At 39.8% G+C, this 16552-nt stretch overlaps 1 protein-coding gene across 1 annotated transcript in view; it reads left to right on the forward strand.

Moving 5' to 3' along the window:
• Positions 1-16552, forward strand: part of LOC117317934 (prolow-density lipoprotein receptor-related protein 1-like) — a 228137-nt gene that overhangs the window by 137721 nt on the left and 73864 nt on the right. Inside the window, exons 24-33 of the mRNA XM_033872903.1 lie at positions 89-236; positions 4320-4542; positions 5505-5732; positions 6376-6568; positions 9788-9900; positions 12635-12937; positions 13743-13856; positions 13949-14083; positions 14887-15021; positions 15355-15487. Coding sequence (XP_033728794.1) covers positions 89-236; positions 4320-4542; positions 5505-5732; positions 6376-6568; positions 9788-9900; positions 12635-12937; positions 13743-13856; positions 13949-14083; positions 14887-15021; positions 15355-15487 — 1725 coding nt within the window. The remainder of the gene's footprint in view (positions 1-88; positions 237-4319; positions 4543-5504; positions 5733-6375; positions 6569-9787; positions 9901-12634; positions 12938-13742; positions 13857-13948; positions 14084-14886; positions 15022-15354; positions 15488-16552) is intronic.

The following is a 16552-nucleotide window of genomic DNA, read 5'->3' on the forward strand; positions in this document are numbered from 1 at the left end:
ATGTGGTTAGTAGTGAGGTTTAGGAGTTACACATACCATGGCTTTAAATACCAGGATATACACTAAAAGTTGCAAAACTCTCTTTTAGATCTGATTCCATTCATACCATTAAATATGATGGCTCCGATCACCGACTCATTCTGAAAGGTCACGAGAAGATGAGACATCCATTTGCTCTGACTTTGTTTGGTAACTACGTTTATTGGACTGACTGGAGTAGCAGTGCCCTCCTCAGGGTGAGTATAACCAGTCTGTCTCTAGCAGTGCCCTCCCCAGGGTGAGTATAGCCAGCCTGTCTCTAGCAGTGCCCTCCTCAGGGTAAGTATAGCCAGTCTGTCTCTAGCAGTGCCCTCATCAGGGTGAGTATAGTCCCTCTCTCTCTAGCAGTGCCCTCCTCAGGGTGAGTATAACCAGTCTGTCTCTAGCAGTGCCCTCCTCAGGATGAGTATAGCCAGCCTGTCTCTAGCAGTGCCCTCCCCAGGGTGAGTATAGTCCCTCTCTCTCTAGCAGTGCCCTCCCCAGGGTAAGTATAGCCAGTCTGTCTCTAGCAGTGCCCTCCCCAGGATGAGTATAGTCCCTCTCTCTCTAGCAGTGCCCTCCCCAGGATGAGTATAGCCAGTCTGTCTCTAGCAGTGCCCTCCCCAGGGTGAGTATAGTCCCTCTCTCTCTAGCAGTGCCCTCCTCAGGATGAGTATAGCCAGTCTGTCTCTAGCAGTGCCCTCCCCTCTAGCAGTGCCCTCCCCAGGGTAAGTATAGCCAGCCTGTCTCTAGCAGTGCCCTCCTCAGGGTGAGTATAACCAGCCTGTCTCTAGCAGTGCCCTCATCAGGGTGAGTATAGTCCCTATCTCTCTAGCAGTGCCCTCCCCAGGGTGTGTATAGCCAGTCTGTTTCTAGCAGTGCCCTCCCCAGAGTGAGTATCGCCACCCTGTCTCTAGCAGTGCCCTCCCCAGGGTGAGTATAGCCCTCTCTCTCTAGCAGTGCCCTCCCCAGGGTGAGTATAGCCAGTCTCTTTCTAGCAGTGCCGTCCCCAGGGTGAGTATAGCCAGTCTGTCTCTAGCAGTGCCGTCCCCAGGGTGAGTATAGCCAGCCTGTATCTAGCAGTGCCCTCCCCAGGATGAGTATAGTCCCTCTCTCTCTAGCAGTGCCCTCCCCAGGGTGAGTATAGCCCTCTCTCTCTAGCAGTGCCCTCCCCAGGGTGAGTATAGCCAGTCTGTTTCTAGCAGTGCCGTCCCCAGGGTGAGTATAGCCAGTCTGTCTCTAGCAGTGCCGTCCCCAGGGTGAGTATAGCCAGTCTGTCTCTAGCAGTGCCCTCCCCAGGGTGAGTATAGCCCTCTCTCTCTAGCAGTGCCCTCCCCAGGGTGTGTATAGCCAGTCTGTTTCTAGCAGTGCCCTCCCCAGAGTGAGTATCGCCACCCTGTCTCTAGCAGTGCCCTCCCCAGGGTGAGTATAGCCCTCTCTCTCTAGCAGTGCCCTCCCCAGGGTGAGTATAGCCAGTCTCTTTCTAGCAGTGCCGTCCCCAGGGTGAGTATAGCCAGTCTGTCTCTAGCAGTGCCGTCCCCAGGGTGAGTATAGCCAGCCTGTATCTAGCAGTGCCCTCCCCAGGATGAGTATAGTCCCTCTCTCTCTAGCAGTGCCCTCCCCAGGGTGAGTATAGCCCTCTCTCTCTAGCAGTGCCCTCCCCAGGGTGAGTATAGCCAGTCTGTTTCTAGCAGTGCCGTCCCCAGGGTGAGTATAGCCAGTCTGTCTCTAGCAGTGCCGTCCCCAGGGTGAGTATAGCCAGTCTGTCTCTAGCAGTGCCCTCCCCAGGGTGAGTATAGCCCTCTCTCTCTAGCAGTGCCCTCCCCAGGATGAGTATAGCCAGCCTGTCTCTAGCAGTGCCCTCCTCAGGGTGAGTATAGCCAGCCTGTCTCTAGCAGTGCCCTCCCCAGGATGAGTATCGCCAGTCTGTTTCTAGCAGTGCCCTCCCCAGGGTGAGTATAGCCAGTCTGTCTCTAGCAGTGCCGTCCCCAGGGTGAGTATAGCCAGTCGGTCTCTAGCAGTGACCTCCCCAGGGTGAGTATAGTCCCTCTCTCTCTAGCAGTGCCCTCCCCAGGGTGAGTATAGCCAGCCTGTATCTAGCAGTGTCCTCCTCAGGGTGAGTATAGCCAGCCTGTCTCTAGCAGTGCCGTCCCCAGGGTGAGTATAGTCAGTCTGTCTCTAGCAGTGCCGTCCCCAGGGTGAGTATAGCCAGCCTGTATCTACCAGTGCCCTCCCCAGGGTGAGTATAGCCCTCTCTCTCTAGCAGTGCCCTCCCCAGGGTAAGTATAGCCAGTCTGTCTCTAGCAGTGCCGTCCCCAGGGTGAGTATAGCCAGTCTGTCTCTAGCAGTGCCGTTCCCAGGGTGAGTATAACCAGCCTGTCTCTAGCAGTGCCCACCCCAGGGTGAGTATAGCCAGTCTGTCTCTAGCAGTGCCCTCCCCAGGGTGAGTATATTCCCTCTCTCTCTAGCAGTGCCCTCCCCAGGGTGAGTATAGCCAGCCTGTCTCTAGCAGTGCCCTCATTAGGGTGAGTATAGTCCCTCTCTCTCTAGCAGTGCCCTCCCCAGGGTAAGTATAGCCAGTCTGTCTCTAGCAGTGCCCTCCCCAGGGTGAGTATAGTCCCTCTCTCTCTAGCAGTGCCCTCATCAGGGTGAGTATAGTCCCTCTCTCTCTAGCAGTGCCCTGCCCAGGGTGAGTATAGCCAGCCTGTCTCTAGCAGTGCCCTCCCCAGGGTGAGTATATTCCCTCTCTCTCTAGCAGTGCCCTCATCAGGGTGAGTATAGCCAGCCTGTCTCTAGCAGTGCCCTCCCCAGGGTGAGTATATTCCCTCTCTCTCTAGCAGTGCCCACCCCAGGGTGAGTATAGCCAGCCTGTCTCTAGCAGTGCCGTCCCCATGGTGAGTATAGCCAGCCTGTCTCTAGCAGTGCCCTCCCCAGGGTGAGTATATTCCCTCTCTCTCTAGCAGTGCCCTCATCAGGGTGAGTATAGCCAGCCTGTCTCTAGCAGTGCCCTCCCCAGGGTGAGTATATTCCCTCTCTCTCTAGCAGTGCCCACCCCAGGGTGAGTATAGCCAGCCTGTCTCTAGCAGTGCCGTCCCCAGGGTGAGTATAGCCACCCTGTCTCTAGCAGTGCCCTCCCCAGGGTGAGTATAGCCAGCCTGTCTCTAGCAGTGCCCTCCTCAGGGTAAGTTTAGCCAGTCTGTCTCTAGCAGTGCCCTCCCCAGGGTGAGTATAGCCCTCTCTCTCTAGCAGTGCCCTCCCCAGGGTAAGTATAGCCAGTCTGTCTCTAGCAGTGCCGTCCCCAGGGTGAGTATAGCCACCCTGTCTCTAGCAGTGCCCTCCCCAGGGTGAGTATAGCCAGTCTGTCTCTAGTAGTGCCCTCCCAGGGTGAGTATAGCCAGTCTGTCTCTAGCAGTGCCCTCCCCAGGGTGAGTATAGCCACCCTGTCTCTAGCAGTGACCTCCCCAGGATGGGTATAGCCAGCCTGTCTCTAGCAGTGCCCTCCCCAGGGTGAGTATAGTCCCTCTCTCTCTAGCAGTGCCCTCCCCAGGGTGAGTATAGTCCCTCTCTCTCTAGCAGTGCCGTCCCCAGGGTGAGTATAGCCAGCCTGTCTCTAGCAGTGCCCTCCCCAGGGTGAGTATAGCCAGCCTGTCTCTAGCAGTGCCCTCCCCAGGGTGAGTATAGCCAGCCTGTCTCTAGCAGTATCCTCCTCAGGGTGAGTATAGCCCTCTCTCTCTAGCAGTGCCTTCCCCAGGATGAGTATAGCCAACCTGTCTCTAGCAGTGTTCTCCCCAGGGTGAGTATAGCCAGTCTGTATCTAGCAGTGCCCTCCCCAGGGTGAGTATCCCAGCCTGTCTCTAGCAGTGCCCTCCCCAGGATGGGTATAGCCAGCCTGTCTCCGGAAATTTATTTTCTGAGAGTTCTTCCTACAGGAAGTAGTTCCCTCCTCAAAGGGAGTGTCATCCTTCTCTGGTCATTTTGGTCGCACATTTTATTTTCTGAATTTTGTCCCTTCAATGAGAAGCAGTAGTGACCTTTGGTGAGATACACACTCACTGTATGAGGACTAGTGTTTCCCTAACTGAGCATGTCCCTTCCCTCAATATTGATTTTAGTGTCCCTCCAGAGTATTAACGTTACTTTGGGGAAAATGTGATTCTGACATATTGGAAATAAAAGTAACGTTTTATAACTTCTCATTGGAAAGTGGTGAATTTCTAAATTGCTAATACCCTATGTATTAGTAACATTACTGACAAAAAAGATATAACTGTTAGTTAGACAGCTGATATTTGTCCCTACAGGCGAACAAGTTTAATGGCTCCGATGTGACAGTGATACAGAAGACCGTGTCACAGCCATTCGACCTACAGGTGTATCATCCAATGCGACAGCCGACGGCAGATAATCCTTGTGGCGAGAACAATGGCAACTGTTCTCATTTGTGTCTAATCGGTTACAACGGGACTTCCGCCTGTATGTGTCCCCACCTTTACAAACTTGCTGAGGACGGCCGAACATGTGAAAGTGAGTTATCTCCCTTTGGTAATTCATTGGTGTGTGATTGATGATCCCCTGGTGTATAAGTACTGATTATCTCCCTTTGGTGATTCATTGGTGTGTGATTGATGATCCCCTCGTGTATAAGTACTGATTATCTCCCTTTGGAGATTCACTGTGTGTGTTTGATGATTCCCTGGTGTATAAGTACTGATTATCTCCCTTTGGAGATTCATTGTGTGATTGATGATTCCCTGGTGTATAAGTACTGATTATCTCCCTTTGGAGATTCATTGTGTGTGATTGATGATCTCCTGGTCTATAAGTACTGATTATCTTCCTTTGGAGATTCATTGTGTGATTGATGATCCCCTGGTGTATAAGTATTGATTATCTCCCTTTGTTGATTCACTGTGTGTGATTGATGATCCCCTGGTGTATAAGTACTGATTATCTCCCTTTGTTGATTCACTGTGTGTGATTGATGATCCCCTGGTGTATAAGTACTGATTATCTCCCTTTGTTGATTCACTGTGTGTGATTGATGATCCCCTCGTGTATAAGTACTGATTATCTCCCTTTGTTGATTCACTGTGTGTGATTGATGATCCTCTCGTGTATAAGTACTGATTATCTCCCTTTGTTGATTCACTGTGTGTGATTGATGATCCCCTGGTGTATAAGTACTGATTATCTCCCTTTGTTGATTCACTGTGTGTGATTGATGATCCCCTGGTGTATAAGTACTGATTATCTCCCTTTGGAGTTTCATTGGTGTGTGATTGATGATCCCCTGGTGTATATGTACTGATTATCTCCCTTTGTTGATTCATTGGTGTGTGATTGATGATCCCCTGGTGTATATGTACTGATTATCTCCCTTTTTTTTTTTTTTTATTGACCTTGTTTACAGATGACCACATGTTTAAATTGACTTTGACCTTGTTTACAGATGACCGTATGTTTATACTAAACTTAACCTTTTTCAGATGACCACACATTTCTACTGTTTGTGAAGACCAGTGAGATCAGAGGGGTCGACCTACAGGATGCTAATTACAACGTAATCCCGACGATTACTATACCTAATGTCGACAAACCTACCGCTATAGACTACGACCTAGAGACTGAGCGTCTATACTGGGCCGACAGTTCACTGAACCTTATCAACAGTGCTTACATCAACGGGTCAGGGGTTGAGACCATTATCGACTCGGGTATGTAATAATTGTCAAGACCATCATCGACTCAGGTATATAATAATTGTCGAGATCATCATCGACTCAGGTATGTAATAATTGTCGAGACCATCATCGACTCGGGTATGTAATAATTGTTGAGACCATCATCGACTCAGGTATGTAATAATTGTCGAGACCATCATCGACTCGGGTATGTAATAATTGTTGAGACCATCATCGATTCGGGTATGTAATAATTGTCTAGACCATCATTAATTCAGATATGTAATAATTGTCGAGACCATCATCGACTCTGGTATAATAATAATTTGACTTGATAAAAAGTATATTCATTCTTCTCTCTAATTGTGTAGCATTGTTAATCCTTTTACATTCACGAAACATATCAAATGAATGAGTTTTCCTCTTCTTTACAGTTTCTGTGGATATTTTATCTTTTCATTTTTCCCTTTTAGTTTATATAAGTATCATAAATTATGTAGGAAGACTCTTACCCTTCCCGAAGACCTGGTCTTTTTCAACTGTCTCAATCTTATTTATGTCTATGTTAAACTAAATCCACCATCAGCAGTTATAAAACCTATGGTATACACATGAATTACTAATTCTTTTCTTCCCAGGTAGTACACACATGAATTACTAATTCTTTTCTTTCCAGGCATTTCCAGTCCACAGGGCTTTGCTATTGACTGGCTGTCCAAGAACATGTACTTTTCCTCCCTGCCCTCCGGTGGACAGGATCAGAAGGCCAGCATCTCGGTGGCTAAACTTAATGGAGCATTCCGTGTGGAAATCCCGTTGGAAGTCATTGGCAAAAACCCAAGATCTCTAGCTGTACTTCCTACTGAAGGGTAGGTCTTCTCAGATACTGTAAAATCACCTCCTGGGTCTGACCCCTAGAAATCACTCGGATACTATCAAATTGACCACAGAGTCTGACCCCTAGAAATCACTCAGATACTGTCAAATCGACCACAGGGTCCGACTCCCAGAAATCACTCAGATACTGTCAAATCGACCACAGGGTCCGACTCCCAGAGATTATTTGGGTTTTATTTTCATTTCTTCGCTATTTTTTATCCATGAATATAAGTCCAGATGTACTTTTAATATTAATTTTAAGATTACCACTATAAATAAGATTACCACTACAATAAGATTACCATTACAATAAGATTACCACTACAATAAGATTACCACTAAAATAAGATTACCACTACAATAACATTACCACTACAATAACATTATCACTACAATAACATTACCATTACAATAACATTACCAATAAGATTACCATTACAATAAGATTACCACTACAATAAGATTACCACTACAATAGGATTACCACTACAATAGGATTACCATTACAATAAGATTACCATTACAATAAGATTACCACTACAATAAGATTACCATTACAATAAGATTACCACTACAATAAGATTACCTTTACAATAAGATTACCACTACAATAAGATTACCACTATGATAAGATTACCACTAAAATAAGATTACCATTACAATAGGATTACCACTACAATAAGATTACCATTACAATAGCATTACCACTACAATAAGATTACCACTACAATAAGATTACCTTTACAATAAGATTACCACTACAATAAGATTACCACTACAATAAGATTACCACTACAATAAGATCACCACTACAATAAGATTACCATTACAATAAGATTACCATTACAATAAGATTACCATTACAATAAGATTACCATTACAATAAGATTACCACTACAATAAGATTACCACTACAATAAGATTACCACTACAATAACATTATCACTACAATAAGATTACCATTACAATAACATTATCACTACAATAAGATTACCACTACAATAAGATCACCACTACAATAAGATTACCACTACAATAAGATTACCACTACAATAAGATTACCATTACAATAAGATTACCATTACAATAAGATTACCATTACAATAAGATTACCATTACAATAAGATTACCACTACAATAAGATTACCACTACAATAAGATTACCACTACAATAACATTACCATTACAATAAGATTACCATTACAATAGGATTACCACTACAATAACATTACCATTACAATAGGATTACCACTATAATAAGATTACCACTACAATAAGATTACCATTACAATAGGATTACCACTACAATAGGATTACCATTACAATAAGATTACCACTACAATAAGATTACCATTACAATAAGATTACCACTGCAATAGGATTACCATTACAATAACATTACCAATAGGATTACCATTACAATAAGATTACCATTACAATAAGATTACCACTACAATAAGATTACCACTACAATAAGATTACCTTTACAATAAGATTACCATTACAATAAGATTACCATAACAATAAGATTACCACTACAATAAGATTACCATTACAATAGGATTACCACTACAATAACATTACCATTACAATAAGATTACCACTGCAATAGGATTACCATTACAATAACATTACCAATAGGATTACCATTACAATAAGATTACCATTACAATAAGATTACCTTTACAATAAGATTACCACTACAATAAGATCACCACTACAATAAGATTACCATTACAATAAGATTACCATAACAATAAGATTACCATTACAATAAGATTACCACTACAATAACATTACCAATAAGATTACCATTACAATAGGATTACCACTATAATAAGATTACCACTACAATAAGATTACCATTACAATAGGATTACCACTACAATAAGATTACCACTACAATAGGATTACCATTACAATAAGATCACCATTACAATAAGATTACCACTACAATAGGATTACCACTACAATAAGATTACCACTACAATAGGATTACCATTACAATAAGATCACCATTACAATAAGATTACCACTACAATAAGATTACCACTATAATAAGATTACCACTACAATAACATTACCATTACAATAGGATTACCACTATAATAAGATTACCACTACAATAAGATTACCATTACAATAAGATTACCACTACAATAAGATTACCACTACAATAAGATTACCACTACAATAAGATTACCACTACAATAAGATTACCATTACAATAAGATTACCACTACAATAAGATCACCACTACAATAGGATTACCATTACAATAAGATTACCACTACAATAAGATTACCACTACAATAAGATTACCATTACAATAAGATTACCACTACAATAAGATTACCATTACAATAAGATTACCATTACAATAAGATTACCATTACAATAAGATTACCACTACAATAAGATTACCATTACAATAACATTACCACTATAATAAGATCACCACTACAATAGGATTACCATTACAATAAGATTACCATTACAATAAGATTACCACTATAATAAGATTACCATTACAATAAGATTACCACTATAATAAGATTACCACTACAATAAGATTACCACTACAATTTTGTTTTCGATTATATTACCACCTGCTGGTAGAGCTTCACTATATAAAGAATCAAAAAAGCATATTTTGAAAAGTGTATCATGGTCCTCAGAAATTTGTTAGGAGTAAATTTGACTGTTTTAACTCCCAGAAATTTGTTAAGAGTAAATTTGACTGTTTTAACTAATATTTATTGCTGTAGGCTGTGTCTGATTTCTGTCCTGTCTGTGTTAAATTTTTTTTTTTTAATCACCTTTCACGAAGCGAGTATCTGGTGTTACTTTTCCACTTGATTTACAAATTAGTTTATAGCTAAATTGATTGAAATGCTATGATAAAGTAGATTATTTTCTTTTCACATTTAAGAAAGATTGATTATTGGGGTAAAAATGACATATTTAGGTGATTTTTGAGAATTTAAAGTGATTTTGCTAAATTTGATCTTTGTTTGCGATGCATCAATATTAACACGTGTCTGTAATGTATACATGTTGTTTCCATACTATCAAGTGAAGGTTTATTTAGTTGTTTTTGAAAGAGTACTCAAATTTTAGTCAATTTTGGAGTTTGCTTAAATGTTTGCTGAAAACAGACAAAAGCTTGACAGGCGGGACATATAATCACATGTAATTGTTGTTTTCAGGTTGCTGTTCTGGGCTGACCAGACCATTGGATCTGGCTCCAATATTATCTGTAGGTCGAGAATGGATGGTACAGATAGCAGGATCCTGATAAAAAACCTTACAAAGTCAGTCAGTAAGTCGTCATAACAGTTGCAGTACATTGTAACATTGTCAGAATTTAATGACATATCCTGCATGTAATATACAGATAAACCTGACTTTACTGATACCTGATTTTACTGACATCCTGTAATATACAGTAAAACCTGACTTTACTGACACCTGACTTTAAGGACATCCTGTAATATACAGTAAAACCTGACTTTACTGACACCTGACTTTAATGACATCCTGTAATATACAGATAAACCTGACTTTACTGATACCTGATTTTACTGACATCCTGTAATATACAGTAAAACCTGACTTTACTGACACCTGACTTTAATGACATCCTGTAATATACAGATAAACCTGACTTTACTGATACCTGATTTTACTGACATCTTGTGATATACAGTGAAACCTGACTTTACTGACACCTGACTTTAAGGACATCCTGTAATATACAGTAAAACCTGACTTTACTGACACATGACTTCAAGGACATCCTGTAATATACAGTAAAACCTGACTTTACTGACACCTGACTTTAATGACATCCTGTAATATACAGTAAAACCTGACTTTAATGACATCCTGTAATATACAGTAAAACCTGACTTTACTGAGACCTGATTTTACTGACATCTTGTGATATACAGTGAAACCTGTCTTTACAGACACCTGACTTTAATGACATCCTGTAATATACAGTAAAACCTGACTTTACTGATACCTGACTTTACTGACATCCTGTAATATACAGTGAAACCTGTCTTTACTGACACCTGACTTTAATGACATCCTGTAATATACAGTAAAACTTGACTTTATTGACATCTTGTAATAAACAGTAAAACCTTACTTTACTGACACCTGATTTTACTGACATCCTGTAATAAACAGTAAAACCTGACTTTACTGACACCTGACTTTAAGGACATCCTGTAATATACAGTAAAACCTGACTTTACTGACACCTGACTTTAATGACATCCTGTAATATACAGTGAAGCCTGACTTTACGGACACCTGACTTTAATGACATCCTGTAATATACAGTAAAACCTGACTTTACTGACACATGACTTCAAGGACATCCTGTAATATACAGTAAAACCTCTGTAATATACAGTAAAACCTGACTTTATGGACACCTGACTTTAAGGACATCCTGTAATATACAGTAAAACCTTACTTTACTGACACCTGACTTTTATGGACATCCTGTAATATACATTGTACAGTAAAACCTGACTTTAAGGACATCCTGTAATATACAGTAGAACCTGACTTTACTGACACCTGACTTTTAAGGACATCCTGTAATATACATTGTACAGTAAAACCTGACTTTAATGACATCCTGTAATATACAGTAAAACCTGACTTTACTGACACCTGACTTTAATGACATCCTGTAATATACAGTAAAACCTGACTTTACTGACACCTGACTTTAATGACATCCTGTAATATACAGTGAAACCTGACTTTACTGACATCCTGTAATATACAGTGAAACCTGACTTTACTGACACCTGACTTTAATGACATCCTGTAATATACAGTAAAACCTGACTTTACTGACACCTGACTTTAATGACATCCTGTAATATACAGTGAAACCTGACTTTACTGACATCCTGTAATAAACAGTAAAACCTGACTTTACTGACACCTGACATTAAGGACATGATATGATATATAGTGAACATATATTTACTCACATCAGACTAAGGGATATCTTGTTAAATACACTGAAATCTTCACAGACATCTTACATTTAAGAAGTTCACTAAATAGTATGTTGTTATAGTGAAATACGACTTTATTGACATCTAACTTTGAAATGTCTTGTCGAAAATAAATTTGTACCAATTAAGATACTGATTTTGTAACCAGCACACTGTCTTTGATGAAACTTTATAATTCCATAATTTTTATGCTGATAAGGATGACAAGGATGAATATGCTGACAATCTGCCCCAGAATGTATTAGGTTACTTACCAGTGGAAAAGATTGGTCCTTTTAACAGTGTTGTTTTTCCTACATGTGTGTATATTACCAACTACCGTATTTGACCTAATAAGGGCGCCACTACCTTTTTCAAGGAAATACATCTTTGACTGAGTGTCAAAATGGTGTTCAAAAGTAATAATTCATGTGAAAATTTTGTTACTTTATGTGTTCAATTTTTTTCAGCAAATTAAGTAACTGGAACACAAGTTTTCGCCACATTTTGTCTATTCCTACAGATGACATGTCAGTGCAAAGACCACCCGAAACTAAACACACATACAAATAATAACTTGCCATCTTTATTTGAAGATAAAGTAAAAGACTTTATTCTTGTTGATAAATAACTTTTTAGGTCAAAGAAAAAGATGTCTGATATGATCTGGGAAATCACCTGTGTCTATAAAAGAACACAAACATTTGGACATAAATGGTGGAACACACGTTCTCTGGTCTAAAGATCAGCTGGCATGGTTTACAAGTTTACAGGAATATTCAAGTGATGTTTAAGCTTAATATATGATAATGAATAGATATCTTCATCTGGAATATTTTTATGACTGAATATTTTACCGTTTCCACAGCCTTGGGTATTCTGCTATAAGGTATAGTCTGTTTCATAAAACTTCAGAATAACTAATCTTAATAAGGGTGCCCCCACTGTCAATTGCCCACGCCCTGCGTCATTAGGTCAAATACATTACATGTATTTGTATATTGCTATAAGTTTGTTGTGTTTCTGCAGATTTACAGGTAGACCCTGGTGCACAGAAGCGTTTGTATTGGATAGAACTTGGAGGAAATCTGGTGTTCATGTCCGACATTGACGGAAGTAATCGAAGATCACTCATAAATGGAAAATTACAGCAGCTTCAGGCTTTTACCATCCACAAAGATAATACCTTTTATGTTGCACTAAAGTCTGGTAAAATAGGCACATTCAGGATATTTAATAGAACACAATTACAAATCGATTACCGTGATCTCCGGGACAAAACAGCAGGAGTGACGGCTTTGAAGGTGTTTGACAACACTAGTCGCACTGAAGGTAGGCTCATTATACCAAGACTGACTCTTTTAGGCATTCGTTAGTTAAATGGAGGTAACAAAGGAAGGCAACATTGAAAGAAAGGGAGATAAATAACAATGAGAGAAATGTAGGTTACAATAAAAGGAAGATAACAATGAGAGAAATGTAGGTAACAATAAAAGGGAGATAACAGTGAGATAAAGGGAGGTAACAGTGAGATAAAGGGAGATAACAGTGATATAAAGGGATGTAACAATGACATAAAGGGAGATAACAGTGATATAAAGGGAGGTAACAAGGATATAAAGGGAGGTAACAATGAGATAAAGGGAGATAACAGTGAGATAAAGGGAGGTAACAAGGATATAAAGGGATGTAACAATGAGATAAAGGGAAATAACAATGAGATAAAGGGAGATAACAGTGAGATAAAGGGAGGTAACAATGAGATAAAGGGAGGTAACAATGAGATAAAGGGAGGTAACAATGAGATAAAGGGAGATAACAGCGAGATAAAGGGAGATAACAAGGATATAAAGGGAGGTAACAATGAGATAAAGGGAGGTAACAATGAGATAAAGGGAGGTAACAATGATATAAAGGGAGGTAACAATGAGATAAAGGGAGGTAATAACGAGAGAATGGGAGGTAATAATGAAAGGGAGGTACCAAAAAAAAGGATGGTAGCAATAAAAGAAAGGTAAAAGAACAAAAAAAAATGGAGAAAATAATGAGAGATAGGAAGATAACAATAAGAGAAATGAAGGAAGGTTACAATGTTATAGAATAGAATAACATTTATCTAACTTTTCTCATGTTTCAGATACTAATGGTTGTTCCAATAACACCTGTGCACAGCTGTGTCTTCCAACAGGAAAAACAACCCATGTCTGTAAATGTACAGCAGGATATCTCATGAATGGCACCAAGTGTACAAGTATGTTCTCATTCCCTTCATTCCCTCTTTTGAAGTATTTTACATACAGTCATTACACATATTCTCATAACTATGTTGATTTGTGGCTACAGGTATCGACTCTTTCCTGATGTATTCGTCAAGCAGTGAAATCCATGGAATATCGTTCAACCTTACCAACAATGTGACTAAGGCTCTTCCACTTATCTCTAAAATATCTAAGGCAAGCTCTATCGACTTCAATGCAGGTGAATATTATTTTATTTCATTTCTTTTCTTTCATTTTAAAGATATTTTGATTTGCTTGAGACAAATACATTGATTGAATCTTTCTGTAAAAGCTGTAAAATTCTGAAAAATTAACTTATTATGTAAATGACATTAACCATATGATCTATGACATTAACCATATGACCAATGATATTAACCTTATGACCTATGACATTAACCATATGATCTATGATATTAACCTTATGACCTATGACATTAACCATATGACCTATGATATTAACCTTATGATAAAACATTAACCAGATAACCTATGATATTAACCTTATAACCTGTGATAATTAACCATATGACCTGTGACATTAACCTTATTACCTATGATATTAACCTTATAACCTGTGACATTTACCTTATGACCTGTGACATTGACCTTATGACCTATGACATTGACCTTATGACCTACAACATTAACCTATTGATTTGTAACATTAACTTAATGATCTATGACATTAACCTTATGACCTGTGACATTGACCTTATGACCTGTGACATTGACCTTATGACCTATAACATTAACCTTATGACCTGTGACATTGACCTTATGACCTGTGACATTAACCTTATGACCTACAACATTAACCTTATGACCTACAACATTAACCTTTTGACCTACAACATTAACCTTATGACCTACAACATTAACCTTATGACCTGTGACATTAACCTTATGACCTACAACATTAACATTATGACCTGTGGCATTAACCTTATGATCTTAACATTTACCTTTTAACATATTGATTTTTTACTCATATTGTTTTAGCTACTGATCATATCTACTGGGTTGATGCTCAATCTAATTCGGTATCTCGTGTCAAACGAGATCTTACCGAACGGGATACCCTTGTCCATCAAGAAATCCGCGGTATCCAGGGAATTGCTGTGGACTGGATATCAGGTATCTGCTTTAACAAGCTTATTCAGTATCTTACTAAACATAAAACCAAAGAAAATGAAGGTCAAATGTTGATTAAATACAAAATTTTCAGTACTTCATTAGGACAGAAAAAAAACCTATGAAGGGGTCAGGAAAATAATAAGAAGGCCTGTATACAGTAGAAAATCAGTAGGTGAGTCTATCTTAACAGGAAATTAACTTATGAAAGTGGTGGGACATGTAGAAGTAAATTGTATGTAACTGTTAGTCCCAAACAAGTTGGAGACGTAATGGTCTTATCCGTGAATGTTTAAGTGTCAATTTATTCTTACTGAGAGGATTTCTTTGTTATAGACAATGTATACTGGACAGATTTTGGCTCTGATGTGATTGAAGTGGTCCGACTAAACAATGTTGACCATCGTTTTGTTGTCATTCATGGTAACATGAACAACCCTCGGACCATTGTTGTACATCCTGTAGCAGGGTAAGTATTTTTTTCTTTGTTTCTTTCTGTCCTCAGTTAATATTCAGTGGTCTCTATATATATGCCCATCGAATTTGACAGAAGTATTATGGTATGGCATCGCTCATCCGGTGTAAACTTTTGTTTGTCTGCATATCTCCCCTGACAGTTTTTGACCATCTTCTTTTACACTTGATGTGCATCATAATCATTATCTGGAGTAATGATTCCCTGAAAAGAATTTTTATTTGACTATTACCTGGCCAAGTCCAGGGGAGTCTCATTGACATCCGTAGACAGCTAGACTGTTATAAAACAGTGTCAGTGACATCCTGTAGACAGCTAGACTGTTATAATACAGTGTCAGTGACATCCGTAGACAGCTAGACTGTTATAATACAGTGTCAGTGACATCCGTAGACAGCTAGACTGTTATAATACAGTGTCAGTGACATCCGTAGACAGCTAGACTGTTATAATACAGTGTCAGTGACATCCGTAGACAGCTAGACTGTTATAAAACAGTGTCAGTGACATCCGTAGACAACTAGACTGTTATAAAACAGTGTCAGTGACATCCGTAGACAGCTAGACTGTTATAAAACAGTGTCAGTGACATCCGTAGACAGCTAGACTGTTATAATACAGTGTCAGTGACACTGTAGACAGCTAGACTGTTATAATACAGTGTCAGTGACATCCGTAGACAGCTAGACTGTTATAATACAGTGTCAGTGACATCCGTGGACAGCTAGACTGTTATAAAACAGTGTCAGTGACATCCGTAGACAGCTAGACTGTTATAATACAGTGTCAGTGACATCCGTAGACAGCTAGACTGTTATAAAACAGTGTCAGTGACATCCGTAGACAGCTAGACTGTTATAAAACAGTGTCATTGACATCCGTAGACAGCTAGACTGTTATAATACAGTGTCGGTGACATCCGTAGACAACTAGACTGTTATAAAACAGTGTCGGTGACATCCGTAGACAGCTAGACTGTTATAATACAGTGTCAGTGACATCCGTAGACAGCTAGACTGTTATAATACAGTGTCAGTGACATCCGTAGACAGCTAGACT

Source organism: Pecten maximus, chromosome 19 (genome assembly GCF_902652985.1).
Source record: "Pecten maximus chromosome 19, xPecMax1.1, whole genome shotgun sequence".
Classification (NCBI taxonomy): Eukaryota; Metazoa; Mollusca; class Bivalvia; order Pectinida; family Pectinidae; genus Pecten; species Pecten maximus.